General features: G+C 40.2%; 1 protein-coding gene and 1 long non-coding RNA gene across 3 annotated transcripts in view; one reads left to right on the top strand and one right to left on the bottom strand.

Annotated features, from left to right (window-relative positions):
- The first annotated feature begins 205 nt into the window (after window positions 1–205).
- LOC118496325 lies at window positions 206–581 on the top strand. The gene is made up of 2 exons (XR_004898887.1): window positions 206–405; window positions 515–581. It is a non-coding gene; the product is annotated as an uncharacterized LOC118496325 (long non-coding RNA).
- Window positions 582–18689: 18108 nt separating this feature from the next.
- LOC116055449 (N-acetyllactosaminide beta-1,3-N-acetylglucosaminyltransferase 3) overlaps window positions 18690–23638 on the bottom strand; it is a 14768-nt gene continuing 9819 nt past the window's right edge. The window contains exons 1-2 of one of the 2 annotated variants that reach the window (XM_036007601.1): window positions 23324–23638; window positions 18690–20857 (exon numbers count right to left, since the gene is read on the bottom strand). The exon at window positions 23324–23638 is cut by the window's right edge and continues 162 nt beyond it. In XM_036007601.1, coding sequence (XP_035863494.1) covers window positions 19708–20847 — 1140 coding nt within the window. In that variant the 5' untranslated portion in view covers window positions 20848–20857; window positions 23324–23638 and the 3' untranslated portion in view covers window positions 18690–19707. The remainder of the gene's footprint in view (window positions 20858–23323) is intronic. The other variant, XM_031307459.2, reaches the window with a different exon arrangement.

The raw sequence follows: 23638 nt of genomic DNA, 5'->3' as shown, positions 1-23638 counted from the left end.
TCCCACTTACAAATATGAATATGTATTTCTTGTAAGTGCTGTTAAATATGTGCTGTGTTTATGACGCATAATTAATGCAAAATTCATAGTAAATTTATAGTTTATATTCATAGTCTCATACAGTAAATAAATAGGAAATGTGTTTAATGTAAAGGTTAAAATGAATGTGCTATAATAGATTTTAGTCCATTGTGGGTTTTTTTTGTTTCTTTCGGAACTAAAGTTCTCTGTTGTGGTTTCCACTGCTGCGGAATTTGTTAATGGACCAAAGGAAACCTGACGTGTGCACATGTTATGGCGCTCTGCTAATTAAGTCGGAGTTTCACTGTTGTCGGAGGTCAAAGTGAACTGTGAAGGATTTCTAAAGGATTTAAGAACCTCTTTTCAGGACAAGCAGCCAACGAGGTATTTTATCTTACATGTAAAACTTTGTTTATATTCGCGCAAGCGGAATTTGTACTTTATTTTCTTCAGTAATGTATAATTAATGACGTGCTTATGTTCATTCATGTAGTTCTCACGGCGTGATGTGGATGCATTAAGGACAGAAGAGCAAAGCAATAAACGCCCGTTTCAAAGAACCAACCTGTGTCTGTGTTGTCGTGAAGAGAGCTACATTTCTACTGGTATGCTTCCTAGTGACATTAATGCAAAAATATTAAGAAAAAACTATTCCACCTGTGTGTGCATGGTTAAAATTCTGAAGTGCAAAATAGTTCAGGCTACAGCACAAGTAGGGAGACCGGGTACGGTTGTAACACTTTTTTCTTCAGCACCTAAAACTACCTTTTTTTTAAGCTACACATCTGAAACTTTTAGGCAAAGTACCCACATTTGTCTACTACAAATGGCGACAATTTACATTTCTTCAACTATTTCACAGACTTTGTGAGATGATCACAAATACAAGGTGGTCCTTTGTTACAACCTACCCCACTACTGGGGTAGGTTGTAACACATACTGGGGTAGGTTGTAACAGGTAGACAAAATGCACAAAAACTAAGGGTACTCCAAGTGCAACAACATTTTTATTTTAAATGAATGGCTGCAACAACAAAATATGTGTGCATATGGGGAATGTATGTGCATATTGTGTGTGTTTGTGCATGCACAAGTGTGCGTTTGTGTGTGCATGTCTGTACGTGCACATTCGTGTGTGTGTGTGTGTGTGTATGTGTGTGTGTATGTGTGTGTGTGTGTGTGAGAGAGAGTGTGTGAGTGAGTGAGAGCAAATTAACAAACATATTTACCCCCATTCCACAGAACAAACAAATGAAATGCATTTTTTATCAGTCACAATGGTGACAAGAACAAACAAATGAAATGCATTCTTAAGTCACAATGGTGACAAGAACAAACAAATGAAATGCATTGTTAATCAGAGTCACAATGGTGACAAATGAACTTCGTCAGGCCTGGAGTGCATGCCTGGTGGGCCCAAAAGCTACATAAAACACACTTGACCCACACTTCTTTGGGTCTTGAATTTCCAAATAGTTCCATGCAGAAGACACAGAAATCATCCTCTTCTGAAGAGGAGTTATCAGCCTTCACCCTTTTCCTGGCAGGTTTTTTTACCTTCTTGGCTTTGCTTTTCTCATCCCCCAAGATTTTTTTTCTGATTTTTTTTCTTTTTGACGCTCCTCCTCTTCCAATGCCAGCTTCACTGGTGTATCAGTGAGGATTTCCGAGCGCCTCTTCTTCCTACCCCTACCTGTCTCTTTCCTTGGGCCTGCTTTTGGAAATGGCCTAATGAGTGATGGACTGAATGACCCGATAGACCCCGAGGTGCTCGGCATCTCATTGGAGTGCATGTGGACAGCATGAGTGGCTGGAGAGGAAATGGGCGGCAGGTACAGAGGAGAGGAGCCTGGCAGTAGGTGAGCTGGAGAGGAGCCGGGCGCCAGGTGAGGAGGAGAGGAGCAGGGCGGCAGGTGAGCTGGAGTGGAGCCGGGTGGCAGGTGAGGAGGAGAGGAGCTGGGCGGCAGGTGAGGAACAGAGGAGCCGGGCAGCAGGTGAGCTGGAGAGGAGCTGGGCGGCAGGTGAGCTGGAGAGGAGCCGGGCGGCAGGTGAGCTGGAGAGGTCTGTTGAAGAGCCCCAGATGGATCAGGACCAGGGCATGAAATTGGCACCCGCCCACCCGCCAAATGCGGGTAACTTTTGTGATTGGCGGGTGAAACTGTCAATCTACCTGCCACATTGGCGGGTAGCCAATGAGAATTGAGTGATTCAGACTCGTAACTATCGGTAAGCAGGGTACACAGTTGCTTACAGGCCTGGTCCAATCAGGGGCCCGCATCACTGGAAGACATTGATTGTCAGCCGGGGCCCCCTATCGCATTTTCATTACTCACACAATCCCAGCATCCCACGTGCAGCCACTGACCAAGCGGGAGTGAGAACGGGTAAAATTCATTTCCTAGTTTCTGATATGAAGACGAGACGTGTATGTGACTCGAACATCTCACATTACAAACAAAACGTACAGCGAAAGACCGTGCAAAACATTTCAGACCGTCCTGCCAACCTGTAGACATTTTAACATCAATGTACGCTGTAACGATTTTTCACTCTAAAGTCAGCGGCTGCTGTTTCAAATTGTCGGCTCTCTGCAGCGGGCGGGGCTGCTCTGTTTCCCCCGCGACTGACGCGCACACACAAACACACACACAGACACACACAAACACACGCACGCACAGACACACACACAAACGCACACGGTGGATGCAGGAAAAAACGCAGATGAGACGTACAGGATGACCTAAATTGAGGACAGCTACGTTATTGTAAGTGCAATGATAAGTTAAAGTCTAATAAGTACTTTATTAAACCGTATGAATGTGTGTCCCTGGCCAGGATAGGAAATTAACTAACAATGTAAAGATCAACAAGCCAATGACTATGACAGATATGTTCATATTTGATTCATCCAATAAATTATTTTGTGTCTTAAATCCACCAGCCTTTTTCATATTTTACCAACATTTGCAGCATCCTGAGCCTTTTTGGTAAGGTTACTAGAAAATCTCAGCCTAGAGTAATTAATTAATAGTAATAAGTATTATTCTCCCCAAAACAAGTTTCATTTTTATTTATTTTTTTTATTTTTAAGAACTATACAAAAAACATTCATGTGTTATGGTGCGCATTCACCAGTGTTTTGTTGCTGTTGTGGTGTGCGTAGGCTACTCCTGATTTTGTCAGTCATCTCATCTCTTATATGCAGTGGCATAACGAGCCAACACCGAGCCCCTATGCAGGATTATCAAGGCGGGCTACCATCAATAGGACAGGATCATAGAGTCACAGCAATTCCTGTTTTTCACCTTTATGACGCAAAAAAAAAGTGGCTGGTAAAAAGTCCCTGTGGCAGGTGGATTTAAAAATCCACCTGCCACAGTGGCTGGTGGTCAAAAAAGTTAACTTCATGCCCTGATCAGGACGATCTGTAACTTGCGAAGGCGCAAAGTCACAGTCCTGAAAAATGTTACGATTGTAAGGCCATATGCCTGTACACTGGAAGTCCGCCTGTATGTTATTCTGGGTTGCGGCTGTAGGCAGGGCAACCCTCACAATGCCTGGAATGTCGTAAATACTCATAGTTTTACCTGGATTCCCCCTCATCCAGTCATCGCTCGCCGAATTCACCATCCTTTTAAACGGACCAAACACACTACGATCAAGTGGTTGGAGTTTATGGCTGCAATGCGGTGGGAACGTAAGTAGGACAATTCCATGGTGTTTGCAAAAATCCACAGCTCTCACAGAGATGTGGGAAGAGTGGTTATCCAGCAGGAGCAACACCTTTCTTTAGGAAATCTTCTTCCTGCATCCAGCCTGAGCAATTAGCACTTCCCGCACTCCCCAATGGCCCGCTCTGAACAAAGTGATCTTTAAAATTCTTGCGAGGGAACACAAAGAATGGAGGAATGGTATTCCCCAGAGCTTGCACAGCATATGCAACAGAAACAAGTGTGCCCCTCTCCCCCGACGTCATGGCACCGACCTGCTTCACACCCCAGCGTGCTACGACTCGGGATGGTGCCTGGACAGTTGTCATGCCGGTTTCGTCGACATTCCATATGTCACTGCCATCAAACCCGTTTTTATCAATCACCTCCCCCAGTCGACTGAAGAAGAGTTCCACATTAGCACGATTGAAACTGGTAGCTCTTGAAAGGCTAGCTGTGGTATCCTACACGAGGAAGGTCCCTTGATCCCTGGTTTTTCAATTCTTTATATTTCCGCCAATATCGGTTCAATGTGACATGGCAGATTCCGTGGGATTTTGCCACTGCCCTGACAGACTTTCCTTTCTTAACTTCCTCTGCTGCTCTTTTTAAAAGACTGGCATCAACTCCACGATCTGTTTTTCTCATCCGAGTTCTAGGCATTCTGTAGAAACATTAAAATCACAAAAATGTTCTTAGTTGTATGTAAGGGGATGGTTGTAACACTTTAAAAACACGTGTTACAACCTACCCCGCTACTGTCACCCACTGTTTAGCTAGCTGTATTAGCATGGTGCTTCGAAATTAGCAGGAGGTTGATACACCATTCTTTACTATAGAAACTACAGTTTGACCTGATATAACTCATAGAACATCATCTACAACGGTAGAAGTACTAAAAAAAATATTATCTTGTTTTTTTTTTTTTTTACTTTCTTACCTCAGAATTAGATTTTCTGCTGTAACTTCAGGAGAGGTAGCAACACAGACTGGAAAACCTCCATGTGGAATCGTAAAGAAAGCCTGAGGAAACTGAAACTGTCACATGACTCCTACCTTATCCGTGATTCGTCGAACTGGTAGTGTTACAACTATCCCTGTGTTACAACTGTACCCGGTCTCCCTATTTTCTACCCATAGATAAGAATAATCAAGTCTAACCTCTGAATTTCTTTTCAAAGTGCACCAGATTGATGCATTTAAACGTTAAAATATACAACATTTTCTTACAGAGGAGCATGCCCATGGACCCCTCTAGGGGGCCCTGGGGCAGTGTCCCTGTTTTAAGTTAACAAAGATTAAAAACATTACCTGTTTGGGAGTATTTACACTTCTGAGCTGAAATTTCTCCAGATTTTGTCTCAGAAATCTGGTCACCTTATACCACAGGTTCTACCCTCACTCCCTCATCTCTGTCGCTCTCCTCCTGAGTCTCCTCCTCACTGTGCATGTCGCCGACACCCCCACCACTATCATCAGCCACGGGAGCTGATGAGGGTCCTGCTACTGCCGAAAACATGTCTTTTCGCTTTTTTCTTTTATTTGAGCCGCTTGGGTAACTTTGTTTGATTTTCGCGTTTAGACCATTGACATAAAAGAAAGGTTTAGACCATAGACTGTATATAAGAATGGACCAACAGATCCCGTTGCTCTGGACGGAGACCAGTGAAGGCCGTTAGAAGCACTTTTCCGGTGAGCGCTGAGCGTTACTGCGCAGCCTCCAACTGAGAGAAACAACGTAAATGTGACGTGAGCAACGTGTCTGAAAGTTGTAAGTCTTCTGGTAGCTGTGCCAAGAGAAATCTCAATCATTCCGAATCTTGCAGAGTAGGAGAGCGTAGGTATATGTAAGGAGATAATGTGGACACAGGCTAATTATTGCTAACTAAAATGCAAGTTAACATTAGTAATTACACTTAAACAGCTAATGTAAGTCCAAACTGCCTGCGAGCTTCTCCTGTACTATACGGTAATTCCTCTACTATGCGACAGTAAGTCGCGTGGTTATGACACAATCGTTAGCCTATTTTTACAAAAACGTCTGCTACGGAGCCATAACGTGAGGTACAAGGTAATGGAGCCTTTTATACATTGTCGTGTTTCTTTAGAAATAAACAATGGACAAATGAAGTCTTTAAACGCTTCAGATGTAAAGTTATTCACTGTCAAAGTGACATCAAAATGAATGCAGTCAATGGAATGCTAACGGGAGGTGATCGCTTTGTAGCATCAAAATGGCGCCATAGGAGATTCGAGCTCTGAAGCGAAGCTTACCCCCTTGGTCGCCACTCTGTCTTTCTCTATCACTCTGGCCTCGGCCACACAGCTGAGCTATTCACACCCTGTGACGTAACAACAAAAACACGTTGCTCGCGTGCACTGAAATCATGGCGGACGTTCATCTTCCATGACTGCAGAAACTGGCATATTAGGAAAGTTTTGTCTCTAAAGTTTATAACAATTGAATTTCTAGCGGAAAATGAATACTACAGTTGCGCTTTCTGTCTTCAGTAAAAGCATAGTTTGTTAGTTAGTATGGTTACCTAGCAACCGAGGCTTGAAGACACCAAGTGGTAAACAGTTCTACAACTGAGTCTTTAAACTCTTCAGATGTAAAGTTATTCTCTGTCAAAGTGACGTCAAAATGAATGGCAGTCAATGGAATGCTAACGGGGGGTGATCGCTTTGTAGCATTAAAATGGCGCCATAGGAGGTTCGCGGTCCGAGGAGAAGTTTACCCCCTTGCCCATGACTCATGATAAAATGCCGCCCCGGGCAGCTGCCCGGGTCGCCCGTGCCAAAAACCGTCACTGCCTACATACATCATGCCATGAATTGCAAAAGTGATGGGTTTAGAACTTCCAGCAGTGCCGGACTGGGACTCATTTTCAGCCCTGGAGTTTCATGCCTTAGACCGGCCCACTTTAGTTCACGACTGACTATATTAAAATAATGTAATTAAAACCTCAGAATATAAGTCTGTAATAGGCGCACTGTTCTCTACAGCCTTGTAATTCATTGTATTTTTGAAAAATATCATCATTTAATTCAGTGCAAAAACAGTAGCCTAAGTTTTCTCACAGTGAGAGCATTAGTCTCTTCACAACTGGGTCCTGGCTCTGTTTCTGACACTAAATGACATTTTTTTTACATTTATTTCTCACCACAAATATCCCCTTTTTACAAAGCTTTCAAATCAAGTCAAGTCAGTTTCATTAATGTATTGCTGAATCATCAGGTATCATTAATTATTTCAGGGCATTTTTCATTGAGCAGGGCTCTTCATTACTATTAGTTCTTCTGAATGACAATCCTACCTGCCCATTCTGGTGTGTTGGGCTCATGACTGGAGCTTGGTAACGTTACTGGGCCTTGCTCTTCACTGTTAGCAGCAAACTGGACTAGAGGCGGCTGCTGCTGAAGAAAAAGTTTGATAGTACATGAACAGTGGTTTGCAGACAACGTTGTTTTGCACGGACGCTAGCATCTTGTACTGCTCCTAATTTTTTTTGAGGAAAAATGTGCTCAGCTTAGAACATTTGGCCGCGTCAGTTTCCAAAGCTTTCAGCACTGCCTTTGCACTTCCTGTTATCCAATTTTAGCTGACTTTTTTTATTTTGAGCAACTTGCAAGGTGCCGTGTCGGGGGCGGGGCCAGGGAGTCAAAAGATAATCACGTCATCATCAACCTGCAGGCTGCACTCTGCGAGAAAATATTAAAGCAGCCATATTATGCTCATTTTCAGGTTCATAATTGTATTTTAAGGTTGTACCAGAATAGGTTTACATGGTTTAATTTTCAAAAAACACCATATTTTTGTTGTACTGCACCGCTCTCTCTCACTGCTGCAGATCCTCTTTTCACCTAGTCTCTGTTTTAGCTACAGAGTGAGACCTCTTTTCTTCTTCTTCTTCTGTACTATCTTTGATTGCACTCGCACATGTGCAGTAGCTCGGATGTAGATCATGTCAGCTAGCTAGCTCCATAGACAGTAAAAGAAAGGCTGTTTCTACAACTTTGGTCAGTTACAAGGCAGGATTAGCTGGGAGACTTCTAAATGAGGGCGCACATGTAAGTAGTTCTTTTGTAGATTATGGTGAACTTGTGTGTTGTAGCAGTGCTTTGCTATTGAGAACGAGGTAGCATGCTAGCGTTAGCATGCTAGCGTTAGCATGCTAGCGTTAGCATGCTAACGCTACAAGCTAATGGTTGAGGTTAGCCTGCTCGTTTCGGCTTGTGACGTCACAAGCCATGCCGATTTTGAACAGCTCACCCAGAGACTGAAGGCAGGACACATTCAGAAACTGTATCTCACTCTAAACAGCATGGATGGATTTTTTTCAAAGTTTGTATGTGTGTGGAAGCACCTGAGACTACGGTGGCCCTGAAGTGCAAATCACAACAGCAATAAGAAAAACGCGACGGCAAATATGAAAACACAACAGCGAATATGAAAACACGACAGCAAATAGGAAAACACGACGGCAAATAGGAAAACACGACGGCAAATAGGAAAACACGACAGCAAATAGAAAAACACGACAGCAAATAGGAAAACAAAACGGCAAATATGAAAACACGACAGCAAATAGGAAAAAACAAAAGCAAATAGAAAAACACGACAGCAAATAGGAAAACACGACGGCAAATAGGAAAACACGACGGCAAATATGAAAACACGACGGCAAATATGAAAACACGACAGAAAATATGAAAACACGACAGCAAATAGAAAAACACGACAGCAAATAGAAAAACAAGACAGCAAATAGAAAAACACGACTGCAAATAGAAAAACACGACAGCAAATAGGAAAACACGACAGCAAATAGGAAAACACGACGGCAAATAGGAAAACACGACAGCAAATAGGAAAACACGACGGCGAATAGGAAAACACGACGGCGAATATGAAAACACGACGGCGAATATGAAAACACGACGGCAAATAGGAAAACAAAACGGCAAATATGAAAACACGACGGCGAATATGAAAACACGACGGCGAATATGAAAACACGACGGCGAATATGAAAACACGACAGCAAATAGGAAAACACGACAGCAAATAGGAAAAAACGAAAGCAAATAGAAAAACACGACAGCAAATAGGAAAACACGACGGCAAATATGAAAACACGACGGCAAATATGAAAACACGACAGCAAATAGGAAAACACGACAGCAAATATGAAAACACGACAGCAAATAGGAAAACACGACAGCAAATAGGAAAACAAAACGGCAAATAGGAAAACACGACGGCAAATAGGAAAACACGACGGCGAATATGAAAACACGACGGCAAATATGAAAACACGACGGCGAATATGAAAACACGACAACGAATATGAAAACACGACGGCAAATAGGAAAACACGACGGCAAATAGGAAAACACGACGGCAAATAGGAAAACACGACGGCAAATAGGAAAACACGACAGCAAATAGAAAAACACGACAGCAAATAGGAAAACAAAACGGCAAATATGAAAACACGACAGCAAATAGGAAAACACGACAGAAAATAGGAAAAAACGAAAGCAAATAGGAAAACACGACGGCAAATATGAAAACACAACGGCAAATATGAAAACACGACAGCAAATAGGAAAACACGACAGCAAATATGAAAACACGACAGCAAATAGGAAAACACGACAGCAAATAGGAAAACAAAACGGCAAATATGAAAACACGACGGCGAATATGAAAACACGACGGCGAATATGAAAACACGACGGCAAATATGAAAACACGACGGCGAATATGAAAACACGACGGCAAATATGAAAACACGACAGCGAATATGAAAACACGACGGCAAATAGGAAAACACGACGGCAAATAGGAAAACAAAACGGCAAATATGAAAACACGACAGCAAATAGGAAAACACGACAGCAAATAGGAAAAAACGAAAGCAAATAGGAAAACACGACGGCAAATATGAAAACACAACGGCAAATATGAAAACACGACAGCAAATAGGAAAACACGACAGCAAATATGAAAACACGACAGCAAATAGGAAAACACGACAGCAAATAGGAAAACAAAACGGCAAATATGAAAACACGACAGCGAATATGAAAACACGACGGCGAATATGAAAACACGACGGCAAATATGAAAACACGACGGCGAATATGAAAACACGACGGCAAATATGAAAACACGACGGCGAATATGAAAACACGACAGCGAATATGAAAACACGACGGCAAATAGGAAAACACGACGGCAAATAGGAAAACACGACGGCAAATAGGAAAACAAAACGGCAAATATGAAAACACGACAGCAAATAGGAAAACACGACAGCAAATAGGAAAAAACGAAAGCAAATAGGAAAACACGACGGCAAATATGAAAACACGACGGCAAATAGGAAAACACGACGGCAAATAGGAAAACACGACGGCAAATAGGAAAACACGACGGCAAATAGAAAAACACGACAGCAAATAGGAAAACAAAACGGCAAATATGAAAACACGACAGCAAATAGGAAAAAACGAAAGCAAATAGAAAAACACGACAGCAAATAGGAAAACACGACGGCAAATAGGAAAACACGACAGCAAATAGAAAAACACGACAGCAAATAGAAAAACACGACAGCAAATAGAAAAACACGACAGCAAATAGGAAAACAAAACGGCAAATATGAAAACACGACAGCAAATAGGAAAACACGACAGCAAATAGGAAAAAACGAAAGCAAATAGGAAAACACGACGGCAAATATGAAAACACGACGGCAAATATGAAAACACGACAGCAAATAGGAAAACACGACAGCAAATAGGAAAACACGACAGCAAATATGAAAACACGACAGCAAATAGGAAAACACGACAGCAAATAGGAAAACAAAACGGCAAATATGAAAACACGACGGCGAATATGAAAACACGACGGCAAATATGAAAACACGACGGCAAATATGAAAACACGACAGCAAATAGAGAAACACGACTGCAAATAGAAAAACACGACAGCAAATAGAAAAACACGACTGCAAATAGAAAAACACGACAGCAAATAGAAAAACACGACTGTAAATAGGAAAACACGACAGCAAATATGAAAACACGACAGCAAATATGAAAACACGACAGAAAATATGAAAACACGACAGCAAATAGAAAAACACGACAGCAAATAGGAAAACACGACGGCAAATATGAAAACACGACGGCAAATAGGAAAACACGACGGCAAATAGGAAAACAAAACGGCAAATATGAAAACACGACGGCGAATATGAAAACACGACGGCGAATATGAAAACACGACAGCAAATAGGAAAACACGACGGCAAATAGGAAAACACGACGGCAAATATGAAAACACGACGTCAAATATGAAAACACGACAGCAAATAGGAAAACACGACAGCAAATAGGAAAACACGACAGCAAATATGAAAACACGACAGCAAATAGGAAAACACGACAGCAAATATGAAAACACGACAGCAAATAGGAAAACACGACAGCAAATAGGAAAACAAAACGGCAAATATGAAAACACGACGGCGAATATGAAAACACGACGGCGAATATGAAAACACGACGGCAAATATGAAAACACGACGGCAAATATGAAAACACGACAGCAAATAGAAAAACACGACAGCAAATAGAAAAACACGACTGCAAATAGGAAAACACGACAGCAAATATGAAAACACGACGGCAAATATGAAAACACAACAGAAAATATGAAAACACGACAGCGAATATGAAAACACGACAGCAAATAGGAAAACACGACAGCAAATATGAAAACACGACAGCAAATAGGAAAACACGACAGCAAATAGGAAAACAAAACGGCAAATATGAAAACACGACGGCGAATATGAAAACACGACGGCGAATATGAAAACACGACGGCAAATATGAAAACACGACGGCAAATATGAAAACACGACAGCAAATAGAAAAACACGACAGCAAATAGAAAAACACGACTGCAAATAGGAAAACACGACTGCAAATAGGAAAACACGACAGCAAATATGAAAACACAACAGAAAATATGAAAACACGACAGCGAATATGAAAACACGACGGCAAATAGGAAAACACGACAGCAAATATGAAAACACAACAGAAAATATGAAAACACGACAGCGAATATGAAAACACGACGGCAAATAGAAAAACACGACAGCAAATAGAAAAACACGACAGCAAATAGAAAAACACGACTGCAAATAGGAAAACACGACAGCAAATATGAAAACACGACGGCAAATATGAAAACACAACAGAAAATATGAAAACACGACAGCGAATATGAAAACACGACAGCAAATAGGAAAACACGACAGCAAATATGAAAACACGACAGCAAATAGGAAAACACGACAGCAAATAGGAAAACAAAACGGCAAATATGAAAACACGACGGCGAATATGAAAACACGACGGCGAATATGAAAACACGACGGCAAATATGAAAACACGACGGCAAATATGAAAACACGACAGCAAATAGAAAAACACGACAGCAAATAGAAAAACATGACTGCAAATAGGAAAACACGACAGCAAATATGAAAACACGACAGCAAATATGAAAACACAACAGAAAATATGAAAACACGACAGCAAATAGGAAAACACGACGGCAAATAGGAAAACACGACGGCAAATATGAAAACACGACGTCAAATATGAAAACACGACAGCAAATAGGAAAACACGACAGCAAATAGGAAAACACGACAGCAAATATGAAAACACGACAGCAAATAGGAAAACACGACAGCAAATATGAAAACACGACAGCAAATAGGAAAACACGACAGCAAATAGGAAAACAAAACGGCAAATATGAAAACACGACGGCGAATATGAAAACACGACGGCGAATATGAAAACACGACGGCAAATATGAAAACACGACGGCAAATATGAAAACACGACAGCAAATAGAAAAACACGACAGCAAATAGAAAAACACGACTGCAAATAGGAAAACACGACAGCAAATATGAAAACACGACGGCAAATATGAAAACACAACAGAAAATATGAAAACACGACAGCGAATATGAAAACACGACAGCAAATAGGAAAACACGACAGCAAATATGAAAACACGACAGCAAATAGGAAAACACGACAGCAAATAGGAAAACAAAACGGCAAATATGAAAACACGACGGCGAATATGAAAACACGACGGCAAATATGAAAACACGACGGCAAATATGAAAACACGACAGCAAATAGAAAAACACGACAGCAAATAGAAAAACACGACTGCAAATAGGAAAACACGACTGCAAATAGGAAAACACGACAGCAAATATGAAAACACAACAGAAAATATGAAAACACGACAGCGAATATGAAAACACGACGGCAAATAGGAAAACACGACAGCAAATATGAAAACACAACAGAAAATATGAAAACACGACAGCGAATATGAAAACACGACGGCAAATAGAAAAACACGACAGCAAATAGGAAAACAAAACGGCAAATATGAAAACACCACAGCAAATATGAAAACACGACAGCAAATAGAAAAACACGACTGCAAATAGAAAAACACGACTGCAAATAGACAAACACGACAGCAAATAGAAAAACACGACAGCAAATAGAAAAACACGACTGCAAATAGGAAAACACGACAGCAAATAGAAAAACACGACTGCAAATAGAAAAACACGACAGCAAATAGAAAAACACGACTGCAAATAGGAAAACACGACAGCAAATATGAAAACACAACAGCAAACATGAAAACACGACAGCAAATATGAAAACACTTCAACAAATCACAAAACACAACGGCATTAACTTCTACCGGAAAAGGTAGGGCCTATCTAGCAGTGGACGGACCCTCCTGATTGGACAGAAGCACTGTCTGTCTTTCGCGCTCCCAAATCACCCACAATCCTATGCGCGCGGCTTTGCCGGCTCGTTAAAAAAACAACAACAATGGCGGACCTAAGTGGGAGTTGGAGCGGCATCGCTGATGGCACAATTAACATTTAAATGTAAGTATATTTAGTGTTTGCCGTACATTTGTTATCACCGTTAATGTGTTACATCAATGTCAAGTGTTACGCATTAATGCTGGCATGTCTTTTATGCCATTTGTGTTCGTAAAGTTTAATGTCCGGTGGCATTTTCATCTCTTTTTGTAAGCCGTTACTGTATATGCGTAATGTTAGCAGAGATTTAGAAATTGGTTTGTTTATCAGTTGTAGCTGCAGGATTGGAGGTAAAGCTGCACCTTGTTAACTTCACTAGCAACGTTAAATGAAAGCTAAAATGTATGAGTAGTTTCCCATGTAACAAGTATAACATTCCGTTATAGCATTTATAATGGTAAAGATCTTTTTCTTGTGTTTGCTGTCTTTTAACAGGGACTAAGGAACAAATGGAGGCTGCACTACAACGCTGAAGTTGGCATCCGATTCGGTAGTTAAGGGGAAATTTAAGGGGAACTTAAAACTGTCAGATTCAGCAGGGAAACATAATTTACATTGCTAAGTGACTGATCCTCCATTTTTTGAACCTCTTACTGTATTGAATGAGTGTTAGTCATTAAGGTAAATTATTAATTATGTCTAAAACACACTTTTAGATTTGTGAAAGCTTTATTGTCTTTATGAGAACACAATAAAGGGAGATTTCACCGTTTTTCTAAACTTGTCAAATCAGGACTAAATTATCCCAGAGAGTCTAAGGAGTCTTAAAAACACAGTTTGAGATTTGTGAAAGCTTTATTCTATTTGTGAAAATGCAATAAAGGGAGATTTTAATGTATTTTTCACATATAGACTACATTGGACCAGGTCCAGATCCAAAACCACAATACTTAAGACTTGTCAAATCAGGACTAAATTATCCCAGAGAGGCTAAATAAACTGTTTTATTTTATTGCCACAGCATGGCCTTTGCTAATTGACATTCAACGTACAAGTCCACGTCTCTCCATGTCATTTCTTATATCCATGAGCAGGTCTTCCTTCTCACTTCAAAAGAAAAGTAGAAAAAGTTATTTTTACCTTTTGGAAATCAATCCAAATATCGTCATAGATTTGCCAGTGGTTTAATTTACTCTTCAAATCCTTCTCCTTCAACATAAGTGTTGTTTTCTCACCTTTCCTCAGAAAAAGAGGCAGGACTGAGTATTAAGATTTTTTTTAATTCATACTTCATAGGCCATTGTCTCAGGTGAGGAGCAACCCCACTTCTGGGGAACGCTGGGTCCCGATCTTCTTTGATGATGAAACCCAGCTGGACAGGATTGTGAAATACCTGTCAAACTTCCTCGACAGCTGTGACACACTCTCTGATAAAGTGTGCACCATGGTGTCTTCTGACAGGATCAAATACATCCTAAATGTGTTGCTGTCAGAGATAGGTCCACAGCAGTTCCACATTATATTCATGAAGACATTTTTTTCTATGACTTAAAGTGGCTATATGTAACTTTCAGTTTGTGTTAATTCTAGCGGCCACTTTGGACAAAAGTGGTAGTATTTTCACCACACCTGCTGTCGTAAAGGTCTTTTCTTTACGGTGCTGTATTGCCCACTGTAGATTACCAAGTTTGCGTTACTGTGTTTACACAAGTACAGGGGAAGACCTGCTCATGGATATAATAAATGACATGGAGAGAGTGAGTTAATTCTTGTCCAGTTTTGACAAGTTTAGGTATTGTGGTTTTGGATGTGGACTTGGTCCAATGTGGTCTACACATGCAAAAAACAGTAAAATCTCCCTTTATGGCATTTTCACAAATAGAATAAAGCTTTCACAAATCCCAAACTGTGTTTTTAAGACTCATTAGCCTCTCTGGGATAATGTAGTCCAGATTTGACAAGTCTAGGTGGATCTAGACCTAGTCTAATGTGGTTTATATGTGAAAAAAAACTTATTGTGTTCTCATAAAGACAATAAAGCTTTCACAAATCTAAAAGTGTGTTTTAGACATAATTATAAATGTACCTTAATGACTAACACTCATTCAATACAGTAAGAGGTTAAAAAAACAGTTTTAAGTTCCCCTTAACTTAAGCAGGGAGACAGAGGCCAAAAAGAGATGTTGAATAGATTATTTGCTATATTAGAGATTGCCATTCAAAAAATAAATGCATTAAATTAACTAGTTTGTCTGTGTCTTTTAAGTTTTTGGGTGTGTTTATAATATAAACTGTTTTTCAATGTTTATTTTTCCATCAAATTATGACCTGGACACAGGAAACTTCTAACTGAGTAATTATATTCAGATGCTACCTGTTTTAATAACTAGTTAGGTATACAAGCTCTAAAAAGACATTAATGAAACATGTATCTTTATTATAACATTTATTCAAACATTACTATATACTGTACACAAGTATATTCAACATGAAGCGGCGATCAGACTCAGCTCCCGATGATGGTGTTGCTTCCGGACTGCAGACAGAAGGAGAAAGATTAGGTTAGTCCAGTAGTTATCCAACCTGTCCTGGTAAGATTAGGTTAGTCCAGTAGTTATCCACCCTGTCCTGGTAAGATTAGAATTGTATCAAGTATATTTAAGCATACTGAAACATGAAGGTACTTCATGTAACTGTGTAGTGGTGTAGTTTCTTCATCATGGTCTTAACTGACAACTGTTGACCATTTAACACACTTACACCTACCTTTACTGTGTTAGTGGGTGTTTATCAATGGAGGTATTATGACTTTTCATATGTTGGTTGTAGCCTTGTAGCTCGTGTGTTTACAGTACTATTTAACCTTTCTCACTTGCAGTTTACTGCATATCATACTGCCTGTGGTAGCTCATTAGCTGGTAGCTTTTACCTTGTAGTTGCTGAGACATATTTTGCACTGCATTTGTCTGAAAGCTAGAAGCTACTGGACAATGAGCTAATGTTGCATACATGCAGTAAACTACAAGCTAATGTAAACGGTTAGCTACTGCAATTCTCCTTACCGGTAAGTGTTATGAATATTACAAACATGAACTCCCACGAGTTTTTAATTTATTGACATGGGATAAATAAGAGGAAACGACTATTGCTTACATTAAAGCCTATCGGTGTCGGTAACGTTACCTACCTTTGTACGTTGCGAGCAAAGTTCCTGACAGAATATTCTCCTCCTGCAAGCAGACTGACGCCGATTCACCAACAGCACAGTTCATAGTTCCACATCCATTTCGTCCAGTGTTTTGAAATGAGAAACGGCTAGTCCGTCTGTTAAAAGCATAGACAGTGAGGCACTTTTATTTTTTCACCTCTCCTTCCTGTCAAAAGACAGACAGTGCGTCTGTCCAATCAGGAGGGTCCGTCCTCTACTAGATAGGCCCAACCTTTTCCGGTAGAAGTTAATGCCGTTGTGTTTTGTGATTTGTTGAAGTGTTTTCATATTTGCTGTCGTGTTTTCCTATTTGCTGTCGTGTTTTCATATTTGCTGTCGTGTTTTCATATTTGCCATTGTGTTTTCCTATTTGCAGTCGTGTTTTTCTATTTGCTGTCGTGTTTTCATATTTGCTGTCGTGTTTTCATATTTGCCATTGTGTTTTCCTATTTGCAGTCGTGTTTTTCTATTTGCTGTCGTGTTTTCCTATTTGCTGTCGTGTTTTCATATTTGCTGTCGTGTTTTCCTATTTGCCGTCGTGTTTTCATATTTGCCGTCGTGTTTTCATATTTGCCGTCGTGTTTTCATATTTGCCGTCGTGTTTTCCTATTTGCCGTCGTGTTTTCCTATTTGCTGTCGTGTTTTCATATTTGCTGTTGTGTTTTCCTATTTGCTGTCGTGTTTTCATATTTGCCATTGTGTTTTCATATTTGCCGTCGTGTTTTCATATTTGCCGTTGTGTTTTCATATTTCCCATTGTGTTTTCCTATTTGCTGTCGTGTTTTCATATTTGCTGCCGTGTTTTCATATTTGCTGTCGTGTTTTCCTATTTGCTGTCGTGTTTTCTTATTTGCCGTTTTGTTTTCATATTTGCTGTCGTGTTTTCATTTTTTCTGTTGTGTTTTCCTATTTGCCGTTGTGTTTTATGATTTGTTGTTGCGTTTCTCTAATTGCTGTGGTGATTTGCACTTCAGGGCCACCTTAGAACTGCGGTAAAATAATAAATAAAAAGTGTGGGGCTGCAGTAAAATAATAAATAAAAAGAGTAGGACTGCGGTAAAATAATAAATAAAAAGTGTGGGGCTGCAGTAAAATAATAAATAAAAAGAGCAGGACTGCAGTAAAATAATAAATAAAAAGAGCAGGACTGCAGTAAAATAATAAATAAAAAGTGTGGGGCTGCAGTAAAATAATAAATAAAAAGAGCAGGACTGCAGTAAAATAATAAATAAAAAGAGTAGGACTGCGGTAAAATAATAAATAAAGTGGGGCTGCTGTGAGTGCAGGCAGCCTAGGGACAGGATCCATATTTATTTCAATCCAGTGCCATGACAACAACGGCCCTCGCGGCCAAAAAAACAGACGGGCCCACCGGGAATTTTCCCGGTGCTCCCGATTAGCCAATCCGGGCCTGACTTCCAGTATCATAAGAGGAGAACATCTCTTGAGGTATAACTAGCTACATGCATTAATGGCCTGGTGAGAGACCTGGATTTTAATGTCATGGTGGATGCTTTTGCACAGTAACTGGGAAGAAGAAACACTCAGTTCCTTTGGTTACTCTTGAGTTTATGGCTCAATTTTCTAGGAGTCTCTTTTCATGTTCTCTGGCTAATAATGATAATCTGTTGCTGTCAAACAGAAATTCAATACAGGCTAGCAGTATTATGGCAAAGAGGTCTTGTGCTGCCCATTCATTTTCTTTAATTTGAGGTTACTTGCAAAAACTGACCTATTGGTGTTGTATGTATACACCTGTGCACAGGGCTTTCACCTGTATGTGTACTGTATGTGTACTACATCAGCTGTGCCCTGAAAAAGGTCTAAAACACGATATAGACAATAATATATAAAAAATCTGTTTATTATTAAATACATTTTGTATACGTTTGATATATGCAGTACACAATATACAGTAACCTCAAAGCCATTCATTTTAAAATCACACAATATATTACCTCTTCATAGCAGCAGGAAAATTAATTTCAGTACATTCAACTGATTAATGGTAAAGACATGATAATCAATTTTTTTCAATATACAAAGTCCTGAAAGCACAGTAATCTTACATGAAAATGTGAGACCCCTTGTAATGGTTCTTACTGACTTTTGTTTTATAACTATAAAGAGGATTTGACAGTACATCCAAAATTCCAGTGATATCTGTTGAAGAAGCACTGATGTAAGGCACAAATACATAGGCTACATTATCTTTCTGCGCACAAATATACAGGCGCATACTTACTTTTTTTTAAATTTCATTTCAGAAAACTGCAAACTAGTCTTAAGAAAACCTGAGTTTTATTATATTTGTGTAAGACTGTGGACACCACGGTATACCTTATCCCCCTGCATCACACACCAGCTGGGTATTGGTTTGCATAAATACAGTATAACTACTTTTATAAATCATACTTTCATATTAATATAAAAGTATGATTTAAACAGAAAGTATCTGAACAAACAATAAAAGCGTAGAAGTATTTGGTGCCAAAAAATAAAAGGAAAACAAAACCCACCCAACACTGAAGCCTGATACTAAACAACCCTATTTTTAATTCCAGTAAAAGTTGCTCACCCACACAGTATGTGGGCAATACACCTACACTAACTACTGCTGTGCCCCTTCAAGGCCCCTTGGCTGACTGCTGCTCGCCCACATTGATGACAAAGAATAAAATAATAACTTCCATTGAACTGTGCTGAAGCCTGCAGCTGAACAGTGGTAGAAAAACAGTCCAAAGCTTTTCTCATGATAGAATGAAGAGAGTCAAACCTGCATTCACAACCTAAAAGCAGGTGCAGGAAACAAAGTGCCAACAAACTCTGTCACTACATGTTAGTTACAGTTTTGTGATGCTAAAGCATTGACTTGGAGGGACTACATTTCAGATTAGAATCATGTATTCTCTGCCACATGAGATACATGTGAGCTGGAAGGAATCTGTGTACCAGTAGAATGTCTTTATAATAGCAAGGATCGTATTCATCGAGTTTTGTGGAGGGAATGTGCAGTCCTGCCGTCTTCACACCCATATGAGAATCAGGACCAAGTCCTGCTTTGGCCAGACACATCCCCATGTAAACATCATCAATGGGAAGAATGGGAACGGACTGGGACATATTGTATATGACCAAAGCTGTATAGCCAGACAGTAGGAAGCCTCCACCACCACAGTAGGGAGGATATGAGTCTGACTCCTGCACCTGAACTGGGATAAAATATTTGCTCTGTGATATTCTAATGGGCCCTACATTCTGGATCAGATGGCCAGTAAAAAGGTGCTTGCTTCCATCATTGTCCTTGAGGCTCTGAAGATACTCAACCATGTTGTTTGTGTTGGCAAAGACGTCATCATCACCATTTAGCAGGAAGCGAGCGTTCGGACAGTTCCTTTCCATCCATTCCAGGAAGAGTATCTGCTTTAAGGTGAGGTTGTAGAATCTTTCATTAAAGTCCCATTGGAGTATGTCATTGTACTCGCGTTTCTCCAGCTCAAGTAGTTTGTTCAGTCTCTCCTTCTCAAAACCAGTATCAATTGTTCCTGAGATGAAGATCCTTCGGATCCACACACCATTGTGTAACCTCTCTTTAGCCCAGGTTTTACGCAGCACCTCTCGGCGGTCGTAGTTCACAGGGGAACTTTTAATGACCAGGAGAAGAAAGACTTCCGCAGATTTATCAGCTCCTCCACATTTGTCAGGAATGTCCAGCAGCATGGGGAAATGGCGACAGTGTCGGTAATAGAGGAAGTCTTTTATATCACCAGAAAGAGAGCTGAAGCCTGTGATGTTGGCAGCACTCACATTCCGTTGACATTTTGACCAGGAGTATACATATGAGTTTTTTGTGGTGGGTCGCCTTATTTGACTGTCATCCTCTCTCACATCTACGTGGAGTCGGATGGTTTTGTAGTCAAAAAAATCTTTAAAAAAATGGAGGGCCAACAGACCAAGAGCTCCCGCCAGCAAGAAGGTTTTTGCTCTGAGGTTTCTCATCCTCGAAAATCTGCAGTGACAAAACAAAACATCTTAATATGACATAAAACAATTTGTTAGGTAAATTAAGGTTAAGGATATCACACCTACAGGCATTACAGCCACTGTCACACTACATCAATTTAACAACAAATGTGAAGAGCTGCAGTCTCATAGATGTGTACACTACCTGCTCAGTGCAAAGTAAACCAGCAGCTGCTGAAGAAACATATAATATGCTAGTCAGACGGATTGACTATATTAAGAGACGCATATTGTTGTGTTCCTGCTTGATGTGTGGGGTGACAACCACACAATTCGCACTCACCCACGTCATTACAATGTTCTGTTATTTTTATTTGCAGTCACATTAAAGTAGATAAAACACAATAGTTTGTTTGGTCTAGATTTTTTTTATTAGCACCTAGACAATGTGCTGTTTCTATATGAAGCACACATTTAGTTTGCATTGTTTGTCATGCTACTAGTTGGTTTAGTTTTATATTTATTCATTTGTCTTTAACTGGCTGCTGAGTTCTCTTCCTGGTCAAACAAAAGATTGGCCTTGGTCTTGTGTTGTCTTCATGTCAGTCTTGTCAACATTCCAGCCAGGTTATATACGCCGTTAAGTTTGTTTGATAATATCCTCCTTGTGAGCGCCTTTTGTTTAAACCATTTTTCTAGTAAAGACTTTATTTTGTTTAACTTTCAACCGTGTCTCTGAGTCGTGCATTTGAGTCCTCCAGTGTCGTGTGTCTGAGTCGTTACAGTCAGGGAAGAGAAACATGAAATGGTAATTCTCCATGTTGTCCTCCTGTGTGTATTTATTGGTTTGATCAGGCAGCATATACGTTTCCCTCATGTCTCAATCTGAGGCCTGTACTACGAATCAAGATCAACATGTCCTGGATTTTCACAACAAGTAAATCACAACGTTTAGCTTATCAATATCCAGTGGTGTAGTCTATGTGATAGTAAGCTCCTGGATTTCCATATACTCACTTAAAAATGCCCAATGACACGTAACAACATACTTTCCATTATATGTTTGATGTAGTTTGAATTGTCATCTGTGCTTTATTCTTCACATAGGCTCAATGGAGGTAGTATTTCACCATAAATTGGTGCATAAAAGTGTATCGGAATGCAGGAAATGAAGTCGTTGATGCTTAAAACTTCCCTGGGGGAGGGCACCCAGACCCCCCACTATGATATGCCCCCCTCCACCCCCAAAGGCAGATTCTGGCCAATATACAGTACAGTACACCCACTACAATACATTAGACTAAACTGGTCACTTCCCCATCAGTTAGGCACAAGATCTGACCATAATTACACTTTTGCTTTCCATAAACTGTCGTTGCTTTAGGCTTTTATTTCAGTTGCAACCCCAGCAGTGGTACGCGATCGTGAGAGAAAATAAAAAAAGAACATAAAAACATAATTTAAACCGATGTGCGCATTGGCAACACACGGCTAAAGAAGCCAACAAATAGCCTATAAGTAATTCCCTCCGCTGAAAATCTATCTTTCATAAATATACCCATCAGGGAATGTTAACGGGGTTGTCGGTCTCTAAATGTTTTAACTTTTCTGAGTGCACCTCTCTCTCTCTCCGCCCACCGAGCTCCAGCTGATCTTCTAAGAACGGTGACGCCGTTATCAGTCGAGTATTGATTGGTCAGTGGGCGGTGCTTTTATACCGGTTGATCTCTGATCTCCAACTTAACCTGCTCCCGACCAGGTTAGGCGTTCAGCATAAGTTACCACGGCGACTGAACCCGATCACAAGTGATCCACCTTTGTAGTACAGAAAACCCTGGGTTGAGCCTGAAGTTAACTCGTTAACGCCAAATCTCGCTTCGTAGTACAGGCCTCTGGTGGGTCTGTTAATTGAGTTAACATCTTGTTTTGCCTTATTCTTCAGTGGACGTACATTTTGTTCAATCACTTCACAAGCTGCCCTGTCCACAAATGAATCATGTTTTTATATCTATGAGTGGTGTGGGGAAAACATAATGAATATTATGAAAGTTAAAGGTTTCGCTTTCTGAAATATCAGAATTAAAATACCGTTAAGCTCCTGGACTGTTTCAGTGTGAGTATTTAGTCATTTAACCAATTACCCTGTAATTTCCTTTGTCTTCTAATGATCATGTGTCTGTAGTAGGTGTTAAAACAACTACCTAGTGATTGTGTTTACCATCTGTGAACTGTACTTATGGTGAACATGTCAAAATACTTGGAGCAAAGACAGGAGCAAAGCAGTTGCTATGCCTGATCCACTCCAACTCAAACATCCAACTCCACAGTTAACTTTAGAAAGCACCAGTTCAAACACTGACATTGAAGTTAGCACACACCAGTGTACTTTGGTTGTCTGTTGGTCATCCTGAAGTCAAAATTGTGCAACTCTGCTCTAGAATGAGCAATTATACATGCTCATTCTGCAGATGAGCGGAGCATTAAACATTACTAGAGGTGGTTTTAAATTTACCGTGGAGTTATACTTCATTTTAGAAGCACAGACTTTTAGCATCAACTGTTGAGAGGAGGTCGAATTGCACTGCCTCTGTAGAAAACTAAAAATACAGAATTAAAGGAAGAGAGCTCACTGTGCCTTAAACATTAGAGCTGGATGTTTGAGAAGTAAAACAAAAAAGATCTTCTGGACTAATGAGATATTTTGACTTTTTGGGCTTAGTCTCAAAATATGAAGCGCAGAGAGGAAGAATGTCTATAAATTAAAGCTTTCGCACATTTCATCTGACTGCTCTGAATAACAAGCAGAGGCCAACCAGAGCGAGCAGAC

This window comes from Sander lucioperca, chromosome 11 (genome assembly GCF_008315115.2).
Source record: "Sander lucioperca isolate FBNREF2018 chromosome 11, SLUC_FBN_1.2, whole genome shotgun sequence".
Lineage (NCBI taxonomy): Eukaryota > Metazoa > Chordata > Actinopteri > Perciformes > Percidae > Sander > Sander lucioperca.
This window is presented reverse-complemented; position numbering and strand designations above follow the sequence as displayed.